The sequence below is a fragment of the Trichoplusia ni genome, chromosome 15, assembly GCF_003590095.1.
Source record: "Trichoplusia ni isolate ovarian cell line Hi5 chromosome 15, tn1, whole genome shotgun sequence".
Classification (NCBI taxonomy): Eukaryota; Metazoa; Arthropoda; class Insecta; order Lepidoptera; family Noctuidae; genus Trichoplusia; species Trichoplusia ni.
Window position 1 is genome coordinate 10,833,951 of NC_039492.1, and position 15,454 is coordinate 10,849,404.

General features: G+C 36.7%; 1 protein-coding gene across 1 annotated transcript; it reads left to right on the forward strand.

The window, feature by feature from the left end:
• Window positions 1-4,617: 4,617 nt before the first annotated feature.
• Window positions 4,618-9,971, forward strand: LOC113501427 (neuroligin-2-like). The gene is made up of 4 exons (XM_026882556.1): window positions 4,618-4,638; window positions 8,189-8,248; window positions 8,532-8,653; window positions 8,769-9,971. Exons 1-4 carry the CDS (start codon window positions 4,618-4,620, stop codon window positions 9,139-9,141), a joined length of 576 nt encoding a protein of 191 aa, XP_026738357.1. The 3' UTR covers window positions 9,142-9,971.
• The last annotated feature ends 5,483 nt before the right edge of the window (window positions 9,972-15,454 follow it).

Here is a 15,454-nt window from a genome sequence, read left to right on the forward strand (position 1 = left end):
ACCACGCGGCGCACCAAGGCTAAGTTCAAGGTGTCTGGAAGTCCACGTTTATGACATCTTTAATTAGTACTCGTCGAGCTTAATGTGTACGCCGTGTACATATGGAACAACTTCCAATAAAACAGTGAGTAATGAGGTAATCACATTTAATTTTCTCTTGCACGCAATTACGAACACAACGGCATGGTTGACCAGTGCCAATTGACCAGTAAGTTTGTAATGTTGCCACTCCTATCCGACTTACACACAAAATTGGAAAACACTTAATAATCAAATACATGACAATACTCTCCCTCTACAAATTCAAACGTTGAGGTGCTTTTCTCTGCCTCTCTGAACGTCTTACAGTTTGATTTTCATTAGTAACAGATACAATAGGTTGATTAACAGGTGAATTACGGTGAGTACTACTACAAATAACATTCTGGTAAGTATTTGAAATATTTGGACTAACTTCAGGTATTTTATTAGAATTATCAGGCAAACTATTATCATTTGTCTCATTTACCACTTCTGAAATTGGTTCATTTACAACAACATATTCATCTTTTGACATTATCTGTTTATCCTGACACTCATTATTTGGATACTTATCATACTGCAATAAACTATTATCTGGTACACAATCACTAGTTTCATTTAAATCCTCCTGTTGGTCTTGAGGCAAAGAACCAATAATTTGATCCAAATGTCTTTTCCAAATTAAATTTTCATTTAATACTCTACATAGGTATGTTCTTTGTCCCAATACCTCATCAATTATACATTTAACAAATTTCTTTTTATTAGGATTTCTATAGTCTCTACAATAAACATACTCTCCCTCTTTAAATCTTTCCTCTCTCTTCCCTATATTACTTTGCTTAACATCCTTTTTAGTAGATAATACATCTAATCTAGATCTCAGTTTTCTTTTAAACATAGCTTCTGCTGGTGAAACATTAGTAACACAATGAATTGAGTTTCTGTAATGAAATAAATATCTATACATTAAAGTTTCAAATGATACATTTCTATTTTTAACATCATTTAAACATTTCTGCATAGAGCTTTTAAAGCTTTTTACAGCATTTTCTGCAAAACCATTAGTTGCTGGATGAAAAGGTGGTGATGTTTCATGTTTAATGCCATTTTTATTAATGAATTCCGAAAATTCTTTTGAACAAAATGTAGCAGCATTATCAGTAACAACTACTTTAGGTAATCCAAATCTACTGAAACATTCTCTGAATTTTTCTACTGTTGTTTTAGCATCCAAACTTTTTTTAGCTCCGCGACAAATTGACTAGTTTTTCATGTTAATTAGGTATAACGGTGTAACGTGGTGTCTACTGGCTTTATTGAATTTATCCAAGATTTTTTGTTATCTATAACTTGCAATATCTTTGTTTTGAGAATAGATATCTTTCATTTCCAAAGGGCTGAAGACCAATCATAGAATCAAATTATTCAGAATAATGCTATGTCGTGTAAATCGTGCTTTAATTTGACTGAGACAATTGTCTGTCTTTACTTACATAATTCAAAAGAGTGATTTGGCTTAAGAATGGAGAAAATAATTAACTTGTACAAGTCAATTTTCTTAAATTTAATTAAAGTCGTTGTTAAGAGTTTGGTTGTTTTCACCGGTCACAGAACAATTATTTTGAGCGAATTGAAATGTTTGTTTGCAGAACATTCTGACAATGTAATTCATGATTAAGTTATTAAAGCGGAAAAACTGGTATTTGAATTAGAAAGGAAATGTCTAGACTCACAAATCGTTAGATAATTCTGGATCCGCGTAGCACCTAAAAGGTTTTTTGGCACGTATTGAAGAGAAAAAGACATGTCATCGAATGAAGTTCAGTTATAGGTATAACTCATTCTGTTATAGTTTCAGAAGTAGTATATACTTGATGAATCATCATGTTTATAATAAAGATTTCTATAAAAAATATGTTGTATAGTTTTAATCTGATAAAAGATCCGTTGTCTAAACTTAACATTCGATTGTCAAATCGGAAACCTGAAAAAGACATGTTAAAAATCGACTTTAATAAAACTGTAATCTAATATCGTAATCTGTGTAAGTTACAAAAGCAATCTTCCATTAAATTTTATGAGATACTCGGTATAATACAGTAATTCCGGACATAGGGTCTATAAGATGAGGTCGCCTAGTTAATCTAGTTTGTGCGGCGGAGCGGAGGCAGCGGCGGGTCGCGCCGGAGGGTGCTCGACGCGGAGAGCAGGCCTAGCACAAATAGCCTCACATTTCTTCCCACAGGCCACTCGAGCCGACAGCCGATATCGACCGCCAACCTTTATGAGACAAGCACCGGAAAACCTGTGTCACCAGACCCGTGAACCGCGCTGCCCACACGTGACACGCACGATTACATTCTCAATTATTGCAAGTTCGTACGACTTTGAATATGGTATTCGTAATCTTTAAAATGATGATTTATTTAAATATAATTAAATTATTTTTATTTTCGTTTATTAAATTCTCCGTCAGTCACCGTCAATCAGCTTTAGCGATTATCATATTAAGGCGAACATGTCTATTCATAAAGCGTCAAGGATTAACGCCTACAATAGAAATGGTCGTAAGCGCCCAGCGGTTGGATGGAATTATGTAAACGGCCGTTGGTTTTGAGATTTGATTAATGGCACTTCATTTAGAACAGCTATTTCGCGGAATTCTAATGATATAGAAACTGGTAAGAGCTGAAATTTGAGAATAAATTGTTCCTATTAAATGAACTGTAGAGGCACGGTTTAATACAATCTGTATTCTAATTTCTGTATTATTCATTTGCATTCTGTTATTACTCGCTGCTAACTTAGATTAGATACATACGGAGGGTTGTGTGAGTTTCTTGTTATATTTCTGTTAGATTCAGCAACGTACTAAAATTATGATCTGTTTGTTATATTTTAATGAAATACTACTATTATTTTAATTACCATAAAGTCGATACTCAAAATGCTATAAAATTTAGCGATTGAATCAAAACAATGAAAAGTTTATTTTGTTGTACAAATAGTGAAAGTTATGCAAAAAGGAATGATTTATGAGTCGCTGATGACTAATCGTTTATTATTTGATAGGAAAATTTTCAAACTTTCTTGTTTATGTTGGGGCATTTTACAACTTATCATAGAATTGAAAACTAAAATAACTTTGCCATTAAGTATTTAGCAAATATTTTGATCGAAAATAGCGAAAACATTTGCTAAGACAATATCTAGCCAAATTCTTTGTGTAGCCACTTAAATATTCGGTGATTTATAACTAGCTGAACTCGAAATTATTGGATTGGATCGGATGAAAAACAAAATAGAATCGATGTTTCCAAAACAATAAAAGTCCTTTCACAAACTCTCTAAGATTCAAATACTACACACTTATGTTTATAAATAAGTATGAACCTATATACTGACATGTGTTAATAACGCACGCACTTACATCCGACCGCTGATATAGGTATGTTAACACTCAGAAGTATCGCTTCGGTTGTTGCGGAAAGCTTAACGCTCGCGCTTTAGCGCTGCGGCGTCCATTAAGATCCGACGACAGTTAAACTTAAACTGAGAGGCGCTCTGAATTTTCATCAGAATTTACAATGCAAATACAGATAGGAATTGTGAGGGTTTTCAAAAATGTTTTATTTCTCTTCATAACTTTATTTTGTTCTCAGAATTGAAAGATTATCAATAAGTATTAGAAAGCGGAGTTCGTATTTCTTTTACGTTTGATGTTGGAATGTTTGAAGATTAAAAGTATTGTGGTTTGTATGGAATTTATAATTGTAAGCCCGCTTGGATTTTTCTGTTGGCGGATTAAATTGTTGTTTAAATACATTTTGAATTACCTACGGATTCTGAAATATTTACAATATGCGATGTATTGACAAACACAATAAGTCAATCGGTGAGAAACTAACATCTGTTTGTTTTCTTATTGTTGATTTAATATTTCTCATCAAACATCATGCAATTTGAGAAAAGTTCCCCTTTAATCTACCGTATCCCAATTGTATCATCAACTCCTCAAAACAAACTCTTTCCTATACTGGGCGTGTCACGTTATGAGTGTAAATTCCGACTGCAACGTGTAAGTAATCGACGTGAAGTTGATCAGCGGCGCGTGACGGCCGCTGGAAGACGAGCGTGTGCCCATTAAAGCCTGCGGCGGACGGCCGGCTCGTGATTGATGACGTCATTCGCCACTTGTCCTGCCCAGCCCCTGCTTCGCTACACCCGCCTCACAAACGCTGTACCACTCACTACGCCCCATTCCGTCTAATTGGACATTTTATAATAATGTTCACACAATTAGGGAGACGTTGACAGTTTTGATATAATTTTCATGTTATTGTTTTAATACTCCATGAAACCGCAATTTTGTAGTGGATGTCTTACAAAAATTAACACTTGTTCTCATTCAGTATTCCGAGTAGGTATTTTCAGAACGCTATAGTTGTCATGAATACAAACATCTGTACAATCTTCCGTAGTATTGTTTCAAAATAATTGAACTAATAACAAAGATAATCACTCGTAATGACACTCATAAAAGCGACATAAACAATATCTCCTAATATTTATCAACAGAATAACACATCAATAATGGTCCTCGAAAATAAATTGGTTAGAACTGCGAGCACCTGCGCGACGAGTTAGATAATCTAACTTTGCACATCGGAAACTTGGGAAATTAATTGGGCCGCCAATTACAAATGCGTGTCAAGAGATCGCGCCACGTATTCCCTGTGTATCTTCGAAATTGTATCATTTATCCCGGCTTTGTCAAGCTTATATACATTTTAATTCATTCATGTATTATTTATGCAATTTTGAATTGAAGGATTCTACACGTTCACGGCACGTTCATAGGTGTAGGTTCTGATTATTTCATTTATGTATAAAAATTAAACATTACATTATAGAGAGATGAAGATGATAAGATATTTAAGTAGATAGTTTAAACTTCATATTAAAGTGCAAACGAGATAAAAGTTAAAACAAATATCCACTTGCAGGTGTCGTATATATCTTGTTACGTACGTATTTCCTTTATAACTTCATAAAGAAGATAGGAGTTGGCTTGAGATGTGGCAGAATTAATTGTTCAACGAACCAGAAACCGAAGTGTATCCGTAAGTACACAGCTCCGGTCCCGACGTAAACAAAATTTTTACGAGCGCTCGCTTCATTAGCCATTAAACCCAAAAGTATTTCTTCGCTCATAAAAAGAACAATTTATTTTAAAATGTGAAACTTTATAAAATTCCTTGTCCGTTCGGTGTTGTAAATAAGATCGGTTATAACCTTTGTGCATCGGCTGTGTAAGCAAGCGATCGATCACGGGTGACGCCGGGAGCGAGAGCTAGTTAATCGGCTTGTTATCTTGAGCGCACTGACACCAGAGCTCGATCACGCTTTAAAAGATTAACATATTACCCGCAGATTGATGCCGACATTTTGGAAAATAGAAAGCTGAGATTTTAAAGCTTCACAATATGCAATTAATAACAGTATATCAGCTTTCTAATAACTGCCAGAGCTCGTTCACTCTTTAAAATTGGCTATTACTGTAATGAAGTCGTTCTCGTTCGATACGTTATAAAATCCATTTAGTGCAATTTGTGTCACTTAAGATTATAGTTTGATGTTTATTAGTTTCTGCGCTGACTGTATAATGTGTATATTGAGTGGACCAATGCAATTACGTAAATGAAATTTCGCTGAATTGCGAAATGCTTCTCGGTTGGTCTAAAGATGCCGTTGAATATGTCGTCCCATTGTTAGAAATCTTTTGTGAAATTGTTTCATTTATTTTCTGAAGGAAACAGTACGGCGAACACTAGCTATAAGTGAGAATAATGACGTGTTTACGTAGAGATGTTTGCATTTTCGTCGAGTTCGGATTCCAAGAACCCATTTCAATTACTTAGATTTTCTTCGCACAAATCTTGATATTTCGTAGAAAAAGTATTATGAGATTTGTATCGGGATTTTTTCACATTTACATTACAATTCACACGCTCCGTTTGTAAATAAAATTATCCCTGAGTTTCGTGAATGTTGGCAACGTTTAAAAGATTCATAATCGTTTTGCTAATGTCCATGTTTCTGGCTGTTTTGAATTATTAACGCGCAAGCCAGGGTTGACTTTTACAATCCAATTACAGCGTTAATGATACTGACGAAACAATTTTAGCAACATAAACATGTTTGAGAAAAACGGAAGGCTAAAACGGAAACGTGACTGTCCGTCTGTCAGCCGGCGGTATCTCACGAACCGTCATAGTTTGACAATTAAAATTTTCACAGATGATATATTTCACTCGTTCCAACGCATGTATTGAATTAACAAGTCAAAGTCCAGTCACTTGGCAAAAATGAATGTCACCCCCATACAATGGCAGTTTTCTATTCCCTTTCTGCTGTAATGCGTTTTATAGTGTAAACATTCTCAGCTCCAGCTTTTAAACTTAAGAGTGATCTAGAATAATGTTTTACACAATGCCATCTAGTCTCAAACTAGCCAAACCTTGGATTATAAGTACTAGACATCTGAAAAATAAACTTATATATTTCTAAATACACATTATAGACAAATTACACCTAGACAGAATAAATTTAACTTATTTCACCCAAAAAATTGTTCCGAGTGTGAATCGAACCCACGACCTCCGATACAACAGTCAGGGCCATATACCTCTAGACCAATACGCCAGTCAAAAAGGTAAATAACGCCTGATAATGACTAGGCCACAATCAGTACATTTACATCGTGAAAAGTCGTTATATTTATGGATGTGCGCATTGAAGGGTCACCGCTGACATGGTATCAATGGCTTGCAGCAAAATGCGAGGCCACCACAAAGCTTCTGCATGTCACGCCTGTGATTGATGGTGAAGTGTATACCGCTCAGTTGCCGTTCTTTGTGAACCAGTTTCCTAACCAAATGCGTTTGTCGCCAGTAAACGGGTACTATGGTAGTGGCACTGATATAGGATCGTGTTAAATAGGCTTAAAATTGAATTAGACAGACACATATTTTATGAATAAAACCATCAATTTGACATTAAACAAAGAAACTTAGTATTAATAAATATTTACCAAATATAGGTAGGTAGGAACTGTGTGGCGACAAAATAACTCAAAAGTATGTGAACTGAATATACCAGTAAGCAAAATACAACCAAAAACTCTGTTCATTATATTGAATTGCTGATTTGATCATCTACTTTGCTGTTGACTGTACAACTTATCTTCAACTCACTAGAATTTACATTCAGCGAATTAAACATAAACTTTACTGCTTTGTAATTTATTGTAGATTACTCTTTACTTTACCACCATTATGTAAAAGAGGGTGTAATTTAATGTTATCCACTTATGGGCTGTCGAAGGTTTAAAACAGAATAGATTTTAAAATAGAATTCACATTTACCGCCAGTTTGCGCACTGAACAATCCATACAGATCGGTTTGCTAATGGCTGAGCACACTTGTTAACGACAACTGCCGGGAGCGTTACATCCTACTCTGAAAATATTCCTCGTTTTAGAATAACAGGGGTTCAAATGTTATGGAAACCTCATGTGCTAAATGAAATGTTTAAAACGTAAATTTGGATAGTCATCGGAAACAAAGTCAACTTACTCAACTCATAACAAACCTGTGAAGATAATGCCATAAACTAAAACATTGTTCCTTTTGATTGTAATCGGCTACCTAATTACACATTCTACAGTTTCAACCCTGAGTAATTGTACCAATAAGTAAATGTAATTCTATAGAGTGTTCAATTTGTACAGCAAGACCTCATTGAATGGTGTTCACATTTAATTGCAATGAAAATTAGTCTTTGGTTGTATAAATGGAGCGGAAGTGAACGTCTGCTCGAGTGCCGTTAGTGGTGTTCGCAGGAGCTTGCTGCGGAAACGCAAATTTTGTTTAGAAATGCGACGTTGTTGTCGTGTTTGTGTTACATTAAATTACAAACGTCAGTTTAGAACTGTTTGGTAAACATTTCGAGTTGCCTAGGCACCGCGGACTAAATTACACAGCTCATATTTGATTTATGACCAAAAGTTCCTTCAGGGTTTATTATTAAAATTAAAATTTTAAATTATAGATGAGGATCTACGAAAGCTAAGTCATTAACAAAATTTTCTTTTTGTTTCAGGTTGAACAAATGGTTAATCTTAGCAAGTGTATTGACAGTACAACAAAAACTATGATCCGGGTGAGTGTCTTAAGTTTATCAGTAGCACAGGGGTGTGCCTGTCGGAGCACTGCTTAGAAAATGTGTAACAATATGTAATGTCAGTGTGCGAGGGCGCGTGAGAAGGGAGTGTGATGAGCTGGAGGCGCGTGGGGCGGTGCGCGAGCGCGAGTGCGTGATGCGCGTAGCCGGCGGCGCGAGCCCCGCGCCCGCGCCCGCCCCCGCCGCCGCGTGATGCGCGCGGGTCGCGCCGCGCTGCTCGCGTGGCTCGTCTGCTGCGCCGGCCGCGCTCTCCTCGCACAAGTACAGCACGAGGGTCGTCAGGACCAAGTACGGACCGCTGCGCGGGATCGTCGTCCACTCGCATCCGCAAGTCGAGGCCTACCTCGGCGTGCCGTATGCTACACCTCCATTAGGTAGTCTCAGGTAATTATTATCATTCATCTTTTTTTTTGTCTAGTAGCATCATAGATGACATCATCAAATAAATCACGTTATGAGGATTTTTTCGCAATACTACATATTTTTACATATCGTATAGATACATGCCGCCCGTGACGCCGTCGCAGTGGCGGACGACGCGGCTGGCGGACGCGTCAGGGCCGGCGTGCCCGCAGGTGCCGCCCGCCGCCGTGCCCCGCGACGACGCGCTTCTGCTGCACCCGCGCGCGCGCATCCGCCAGCTCGAGCGACTGCTGCCCGTGCTCGCCAACCAGAGCGAAGACTGCCTCTACGTCAATCTCTATGTGCCTGTCAATGGTATGTTCTATCACACTCAACTACATTTCTGCAAAATTCTTGATTTTGTTGTATCTGCGCGCATGGCTTCAAACTTACTCTGTGAGTGTGTATCGAGCAACACTCTTTTATTTTTCCAAATAATCTCATTCACAGACCGGGCTCTCCTTTGTTAACGGTGACAAACTCACTAATGAGATAGAATAGAATACTTTGATCAGTAAACTGTGGGTGTGTTAGACATGTCTGGCTAATCTGTCGGGGATTACAGGCTATATGGTATTGTTTGTATACTTGCCTTTGTTTCATCTTTTTTCTTGAGTAGTGTGTCTAATAGAGCACAATGGTATCAACATAATAGAGCCGCTATGGCCGAGAGCTCACCCTGTTCATTAATCCTTGCCAACGGTTTATACATATAATTTATTCACGTCATTTGGCAGTTAATTCACTGTTCGTTATCATGCCTCTTTAAAAATGTATTAAACGTGTAGACAACTCATCTGTAATTCATATTATGAAGCTTTCAGTAGTTTATTGGAGTTCTCTGTTACTGTAGCCTATTTATAGAATATCGATACGAGCTATAAACATGTCAGTACTTTCCAAAAGTCCGTTATTTAATTATCGAGTACCGAACTTTCTTTTTAATCTGTTTACTGGATGCTTTTACGAGCATGTTCCAATCGGAAAGTTGGGATTGGTTGGTATAGCAAATACCCGTTAGCCTGCCCTGTTTGTAATACAGGGAATGGATTCTGTGCGGCAACTGTTTAGTGCCGCAGCACTATTGGAATATCAAATCAGCTCTCCAATTAACTAAAAGTCCTTTTGTAAGAGACTAGTTATCTAGAGGATACATTGAGTGAAAGGCTTTTAAAATTCTAAAAAGGTGGTACTCTTTTTAAAATTGACTATATACTTTTTTGATATCTTTTTTCCCATTTAGATCTACAAGTTTAAATTAGGATTGTGTGGAATCTTTATTTTGCCAACATGGTACCTACGCCTGTAATTTGTTAAGCTTGTATCGCTTTAGAATATATTATGAAATATGATTTGTTTAATGTTAAGTATTTATGTGTTTAGAAAGTTATAGATGCTTGTAGTTATAAATAATTTTAATTATTATGTATTTATGAAATATGGGTATGCATATTAATTTGGATACATGAATTTTAAACACAGAAAAGGTACAGAAAGTTCCAGCTTAAAATAACTGATTTAACTAAAAGCGGCAAAATTTCACAGTTGCGTCTCTCGTAACTTACAAAACCAGATCGTTCAAAAATATCTCTTTTTTATTGTAAATAACGTCAGTATACGGGCGAATCTCAATTTAAGAGGTTAGCTGAAATGGCTACAAAAATTCAACTTGAAAGCTATAATTCATACACGGCTGATTCAAAAGCACTTAACACTACAAAAGTAGTAAGTAAACATACGGCTGGGATTACATCCAGTGTGTCAAACATAAAAGCAAGCACTTACGAAGACGCATAAGATGACAGAAGCTTCGTTGAAGAGGCAGCGGGGACTTATACGAATAACTGCGGAGGGTGTCGAGGCCTCAATTCCGTAGTGCATTGCAGTGCATCCTGCCCCCTGCAAGCAGTGCGGAAGTGAGGCTGAGGCACCCCGTATCTACTATTCAAGATGCAACGCTCAAGTTTTGTCATCAATATTGTGAGTATAATAGAACAATTGAACGATTAATACGCGCTACATTGTCTTAGTGATTGTTTAGTATCCATAAGCTTACTAATGTTATTATCGAGATTGTATTTGCGAGCTAGAACGTTGTACGCTGTATATTGTTTATTTAAAATAATTTGTCGCTTTCAGATTGACCCGCATTTAAAGTAGAGTAAGCTATTTTATTTGTATTTTGAGCTCCTTAAATTAAAATTGTGTAAATACCATTTTACTACCTAATAAGATACAAATTTTTGTGACCCTCTACTTATAAATGTATCAAAATCTTAAACCTGACAATTATCCAGATTGGAACTTTATAAAATGTGACGGAAGTAATTATTATTTCATCTCCAATCACTTAACACGATATTATTAAGGAAGCACCATCTAAATTCATTAATTAAAGATTGTAAGTATTCGGTATCACAATTTAATTTATGGGATAAAAGGAAACGGGTCTTCCATAGCGATATTAATCTCGCCCGTAGTCAACTTATATTTCTCCGACTTTGTATTGAATTGACAAGTCAGTATCGGCATTTGTCAAAGAATCATTCCCATACATTTGAAGTTTTCGTTTCGTTTTCTATTCTAATGCAATGTAACATAAGTAGTCCTTCTGGAATGTTCTTGCTGTGTTTAATGGAGAATGTTTGGTTGTGCAGGGGGCGAGGAGGGGGAGGGTGGGGGTCTGCCTTGCCTGGTGTTCGTGCACGGCGAGTCGTATGAATGGAGCTCGGGCAACGCGTACGACGGAACCACGCTGGCGGCCAACGGGAACATCGTCGTCGTCACCATCAACTTTAGGTTAGGTGTATTGGGTAAGTTGTTGATTAACTATTGTTAATTATGGTCATTATTATGTTATACAATGATAATTATATTTTTGCTAAGGGCATATGGTCTATTTATACAATATAAATATGCCTTAATATCATTGGGCATGATCACAAAGAGCTATAAAGCACATTAAATAACTGAATTTCATTTCTTAATATCTATGTAACAATGCATAAAACGTTATTTGACGTTATTTGATATCTGACGGATAACTTGTACAAAAGTATCTGGCATGATATCGTAAATTTTATAAACAGTGCGAATATAGTTTAATCGAAGCATTTTAGAAGACATTAATAGCCTTCTAAGAATCATACTTCGTTCAACATTATTTAGAATTAATATACAGTGGCTGGTTTGTGAAAGTGACCCCGAGGTATTTAAGTATCGTTAAGACTTTAATACAATGACCTCTAAAGGTATTTATAACACCTTTTGTCAAGAACATTTTAATTTCATTAATAATATCCTTGGGCTAGCCACCAAAGGCAGCCGGTGTTTAAGTGAAGACCGGTGTAATTACAGGCCACTGACAAACGGTTAAAAGTAACCTATTACTGGCTAAGTCGTCGTTAACGCTTAAAATAAGTCTTTTATTTAAAGTAAGTATCAATTGTATGACAAAAGGCCTTGCCCTTAAATGAGACTTTTACAAAATGGTGTTATTAGGAACAATATTTTCGTAAACGAATTTTCTTTTTTCGTTATTTCATGTTTGTAAAATATATTTCTATTAAATTTGAGATGAAATTTTGTAACATAATTATAATTTCATTGATGTCTGTATAGGGTGATGTTCAGAATAATTGGTATATCGAAATGATTTATGTTGATTGAAAAAAAGGTCGGTAGCTCATTGATCAACGCGGATGTTCTAGTATCAAGAAAAATGTCATTAATCATAATGTTATGAAGATACCCGAACGGCAAGCTTCATAAACTATCAATCTTTTTGAAACTTAAGTTATATTTTATGTACGTACAAAGTTTATACTGACGTAAAGCGAAAAGAACTCTCAAAATCTTATGAACGTATTATAGGAGGGTAATTTATATTTTACAGTTGTGAGCGCCGTTTGATGCAGCTGTAAAAAGACTATTTGGAAAATAATAAAACAAAATTTATTCCACTTTTCACGGCGACGAATATAATTTTTCTCAATGTAATCTTCTCTTTTAAGGCGTAAACTGAAGCTTTACTGGTTATTATAAAGAAGATTGTACATGTTTCTATACATGTTTCTATACAATTACGTTTATAATTAGGCCGTTCATAACTTTTTCTTATAAGTCTGAACTTCCTGAAAATGGTGTTCATGTATTCATGTTTGACTCATGTGGTGGTAAGAAAATTGATTGATTTGGTGATACTTATTCATAAGCTTACCGACTTTCTCAAAATGGTCAGAATTAACTAACCAGTGATGAGTTATCTTTTTTCTAAAGCCATGATGCAACACAGGTTATGTAGAAATCTATACAGATATAGAATATATAAATGAAATACCACTTTGCCAATTTTTTGTTATCCAAGTCACTATTCGATATTGTGTGTGATAGAAAATATTGATTCACTTGAGAACAATTTCTCTGAGAGGATACTTTGAATAACGATGACACATCTGGGAGATTGTATGAAATATATAAGTTTTCGTATTTCCATAAGCGCTATCCACTCAAGTGTATCTGAGACAGAGGTGTGAGCGGAGTGGTAAAAAAATACATTATATCATAATTATTGGAGACGTTCCTTTACTGCTTCCGGCTCTTGTTCCGCCGCGCGACAGTGAAATATTTTGCATTATGAGGCACTATTACTCAGCGGCAAGGCATAGTCGTAATGTGTATTTATGTGAACATTTTAACTTTATGTTTTATATGCACGTAAGATTATGATTGTTAGGTTGTCATTTGTTTCATGGTGATTGTTTTGTCGGCAGGTTTTTTAAAGACTGGTGCTAAGGGGGTCAGCGCAGGGTAACTTCGGTCTGATGACCTGGTGGCGGGGCTGCACTGGCTACGGGGAGAACTGCCGGCGTTCGGGGGCGGACCCCGAGCGGCGTCACACTCATGGGCCACGGGACCGGCCGCCGCGCTTGCTAACTTCTTGGCGGTTTCTCCCGGTCGCGAGAGGTAATTTAGTATCTTAAAAACATATTGCAAAAATTTAAAAAGCAACAGCATACCGGCTTTATTTTTTATTCAATTTATTGTTCGTTTATGTCGTAACATTAAATTAATTAGACTTTTTTAATTAACTGGCAACCCGAACAGTAACGTTAATGTGGGTGCAAGCGCGGGCGATGGCGGGTCGCTCACGTGCGTGGTGCGCGCGTGGGGCTGCCATGTTCCTAATTATACCGCTCCGGGGCAGATTTCATTATTTCGTGTCACCATCGCGTTTAGATCCTCCGTCACTTAATGCGATTAAAAGGGTCACATCAGACATGCACAAGAGAGAAGCTTCCTCAGCGTAATTTAAAAATAAGGTCAACATCACACTTGAGACTATTCTGCAAAGTTCTGTTTTATTAAAGAAGACGAGAAAGGGAGGTCGAAATAAAATGTTTTTCTTTAGAAGAGATTTCATTATCTGGGTGATCCTTGTTCAAAATGACAAAATTAAATTAGGTTATCTGTTTCAGAACTACTGAAGCGCGTCATCTTGTTAAGTGGGTCGGGGCTGAGTTCATGGGCGTTGCAGAGGGAACCGCTCACGATAAAAAGAAAGGTACATTATTACGTTTAATATCATCTAGTGTGAGATTCACTTTAAAGACGCGGAAAAATGTTTATGAAAATTGAAAGGACCTTAAATTGGGGCCAAGGTAACTTGTTTGGGATTGACTTATCTAATTTTAGGGCGGGAAAGCTGGAAATCTCTTTATATTTTCACTTTAGTTAAGAGCTTTATAATTTGTTTCGTGTTATCAGGTGGCGGAACAGACAGGATGTCACGGGGATTTATTGGAGGATGATTTAGCGCCTTGCTTGCGGAATAAGCCTCTAGCAGAGTTGTTAGCGGTGCGGCTGGACCCGCCTCGCTTTCTGCCGGGCTTCGCTCCCTTCGTCGACGGCACCGTGATAGTCAATCCATCTGTAAGATTATTTAAATCTTAGGCAAAATTATTTAACGTATCGTACCTATCAGTTGAATATTCACAAATATCATCTCGTATCTGTGCATAGATAGATACCGAGTCGATAGATCTCCGATATGCACGTCTCATGTATCGCTCTCCCAGAGATCCCCACAAATGCACACACAACTAGTCGTACAATGAATCATGCAAGCAATCTGTATTTGACCGAGATAAGCGATTGGCCGGAATGAAAGCTAAGCCGCCTCGTCGGCTTAGACTTGAGAGCTCCGCCACTCACTCGTAAAATGGTAAAGTTGAAAATTTACGATGTTGGATTTTGTACGTTTTCCTCTTACGTTTAGCTATTCATCGCTAATGAATAGGTATGCCGAGAAGTGTTGAGATAAATAACTACAGTTCTTTTGATGAAAAATCTTTTAATTTTGTTTTCATTAACAAATTGACATTACATCAGCGTCAGCGTTAATTCTGTTAATGTTGCGGAAAATATGAGCTTGTTTGTGCATGCCCAATCATCATTAATCACTTATTTTTACATAATCCCAATTAATATTCGATGTTAGTGTTAATCTATGGGGTGTTAATCTATGGGGGCTGTAGCTAATTCAAAATTTAATAAGCTTGAATTTTATGTACAAATACTGAATTATTTTTTTAATACGCAGGTACTAAATTAAACCTTAATTTTTATTACTTGTTCGCCTCATTTAACTTAGGGGTTGAAGGGCGTAAAGTGCGGGCACCCCTATTTCTTTTTCTGAACATTAACAAAGTTTTAAGTTAATAGACCTGACCAATATTTCCTTCATGTAAAGGTTGGGACCCTTTGGGGGACGAATTATAGAAT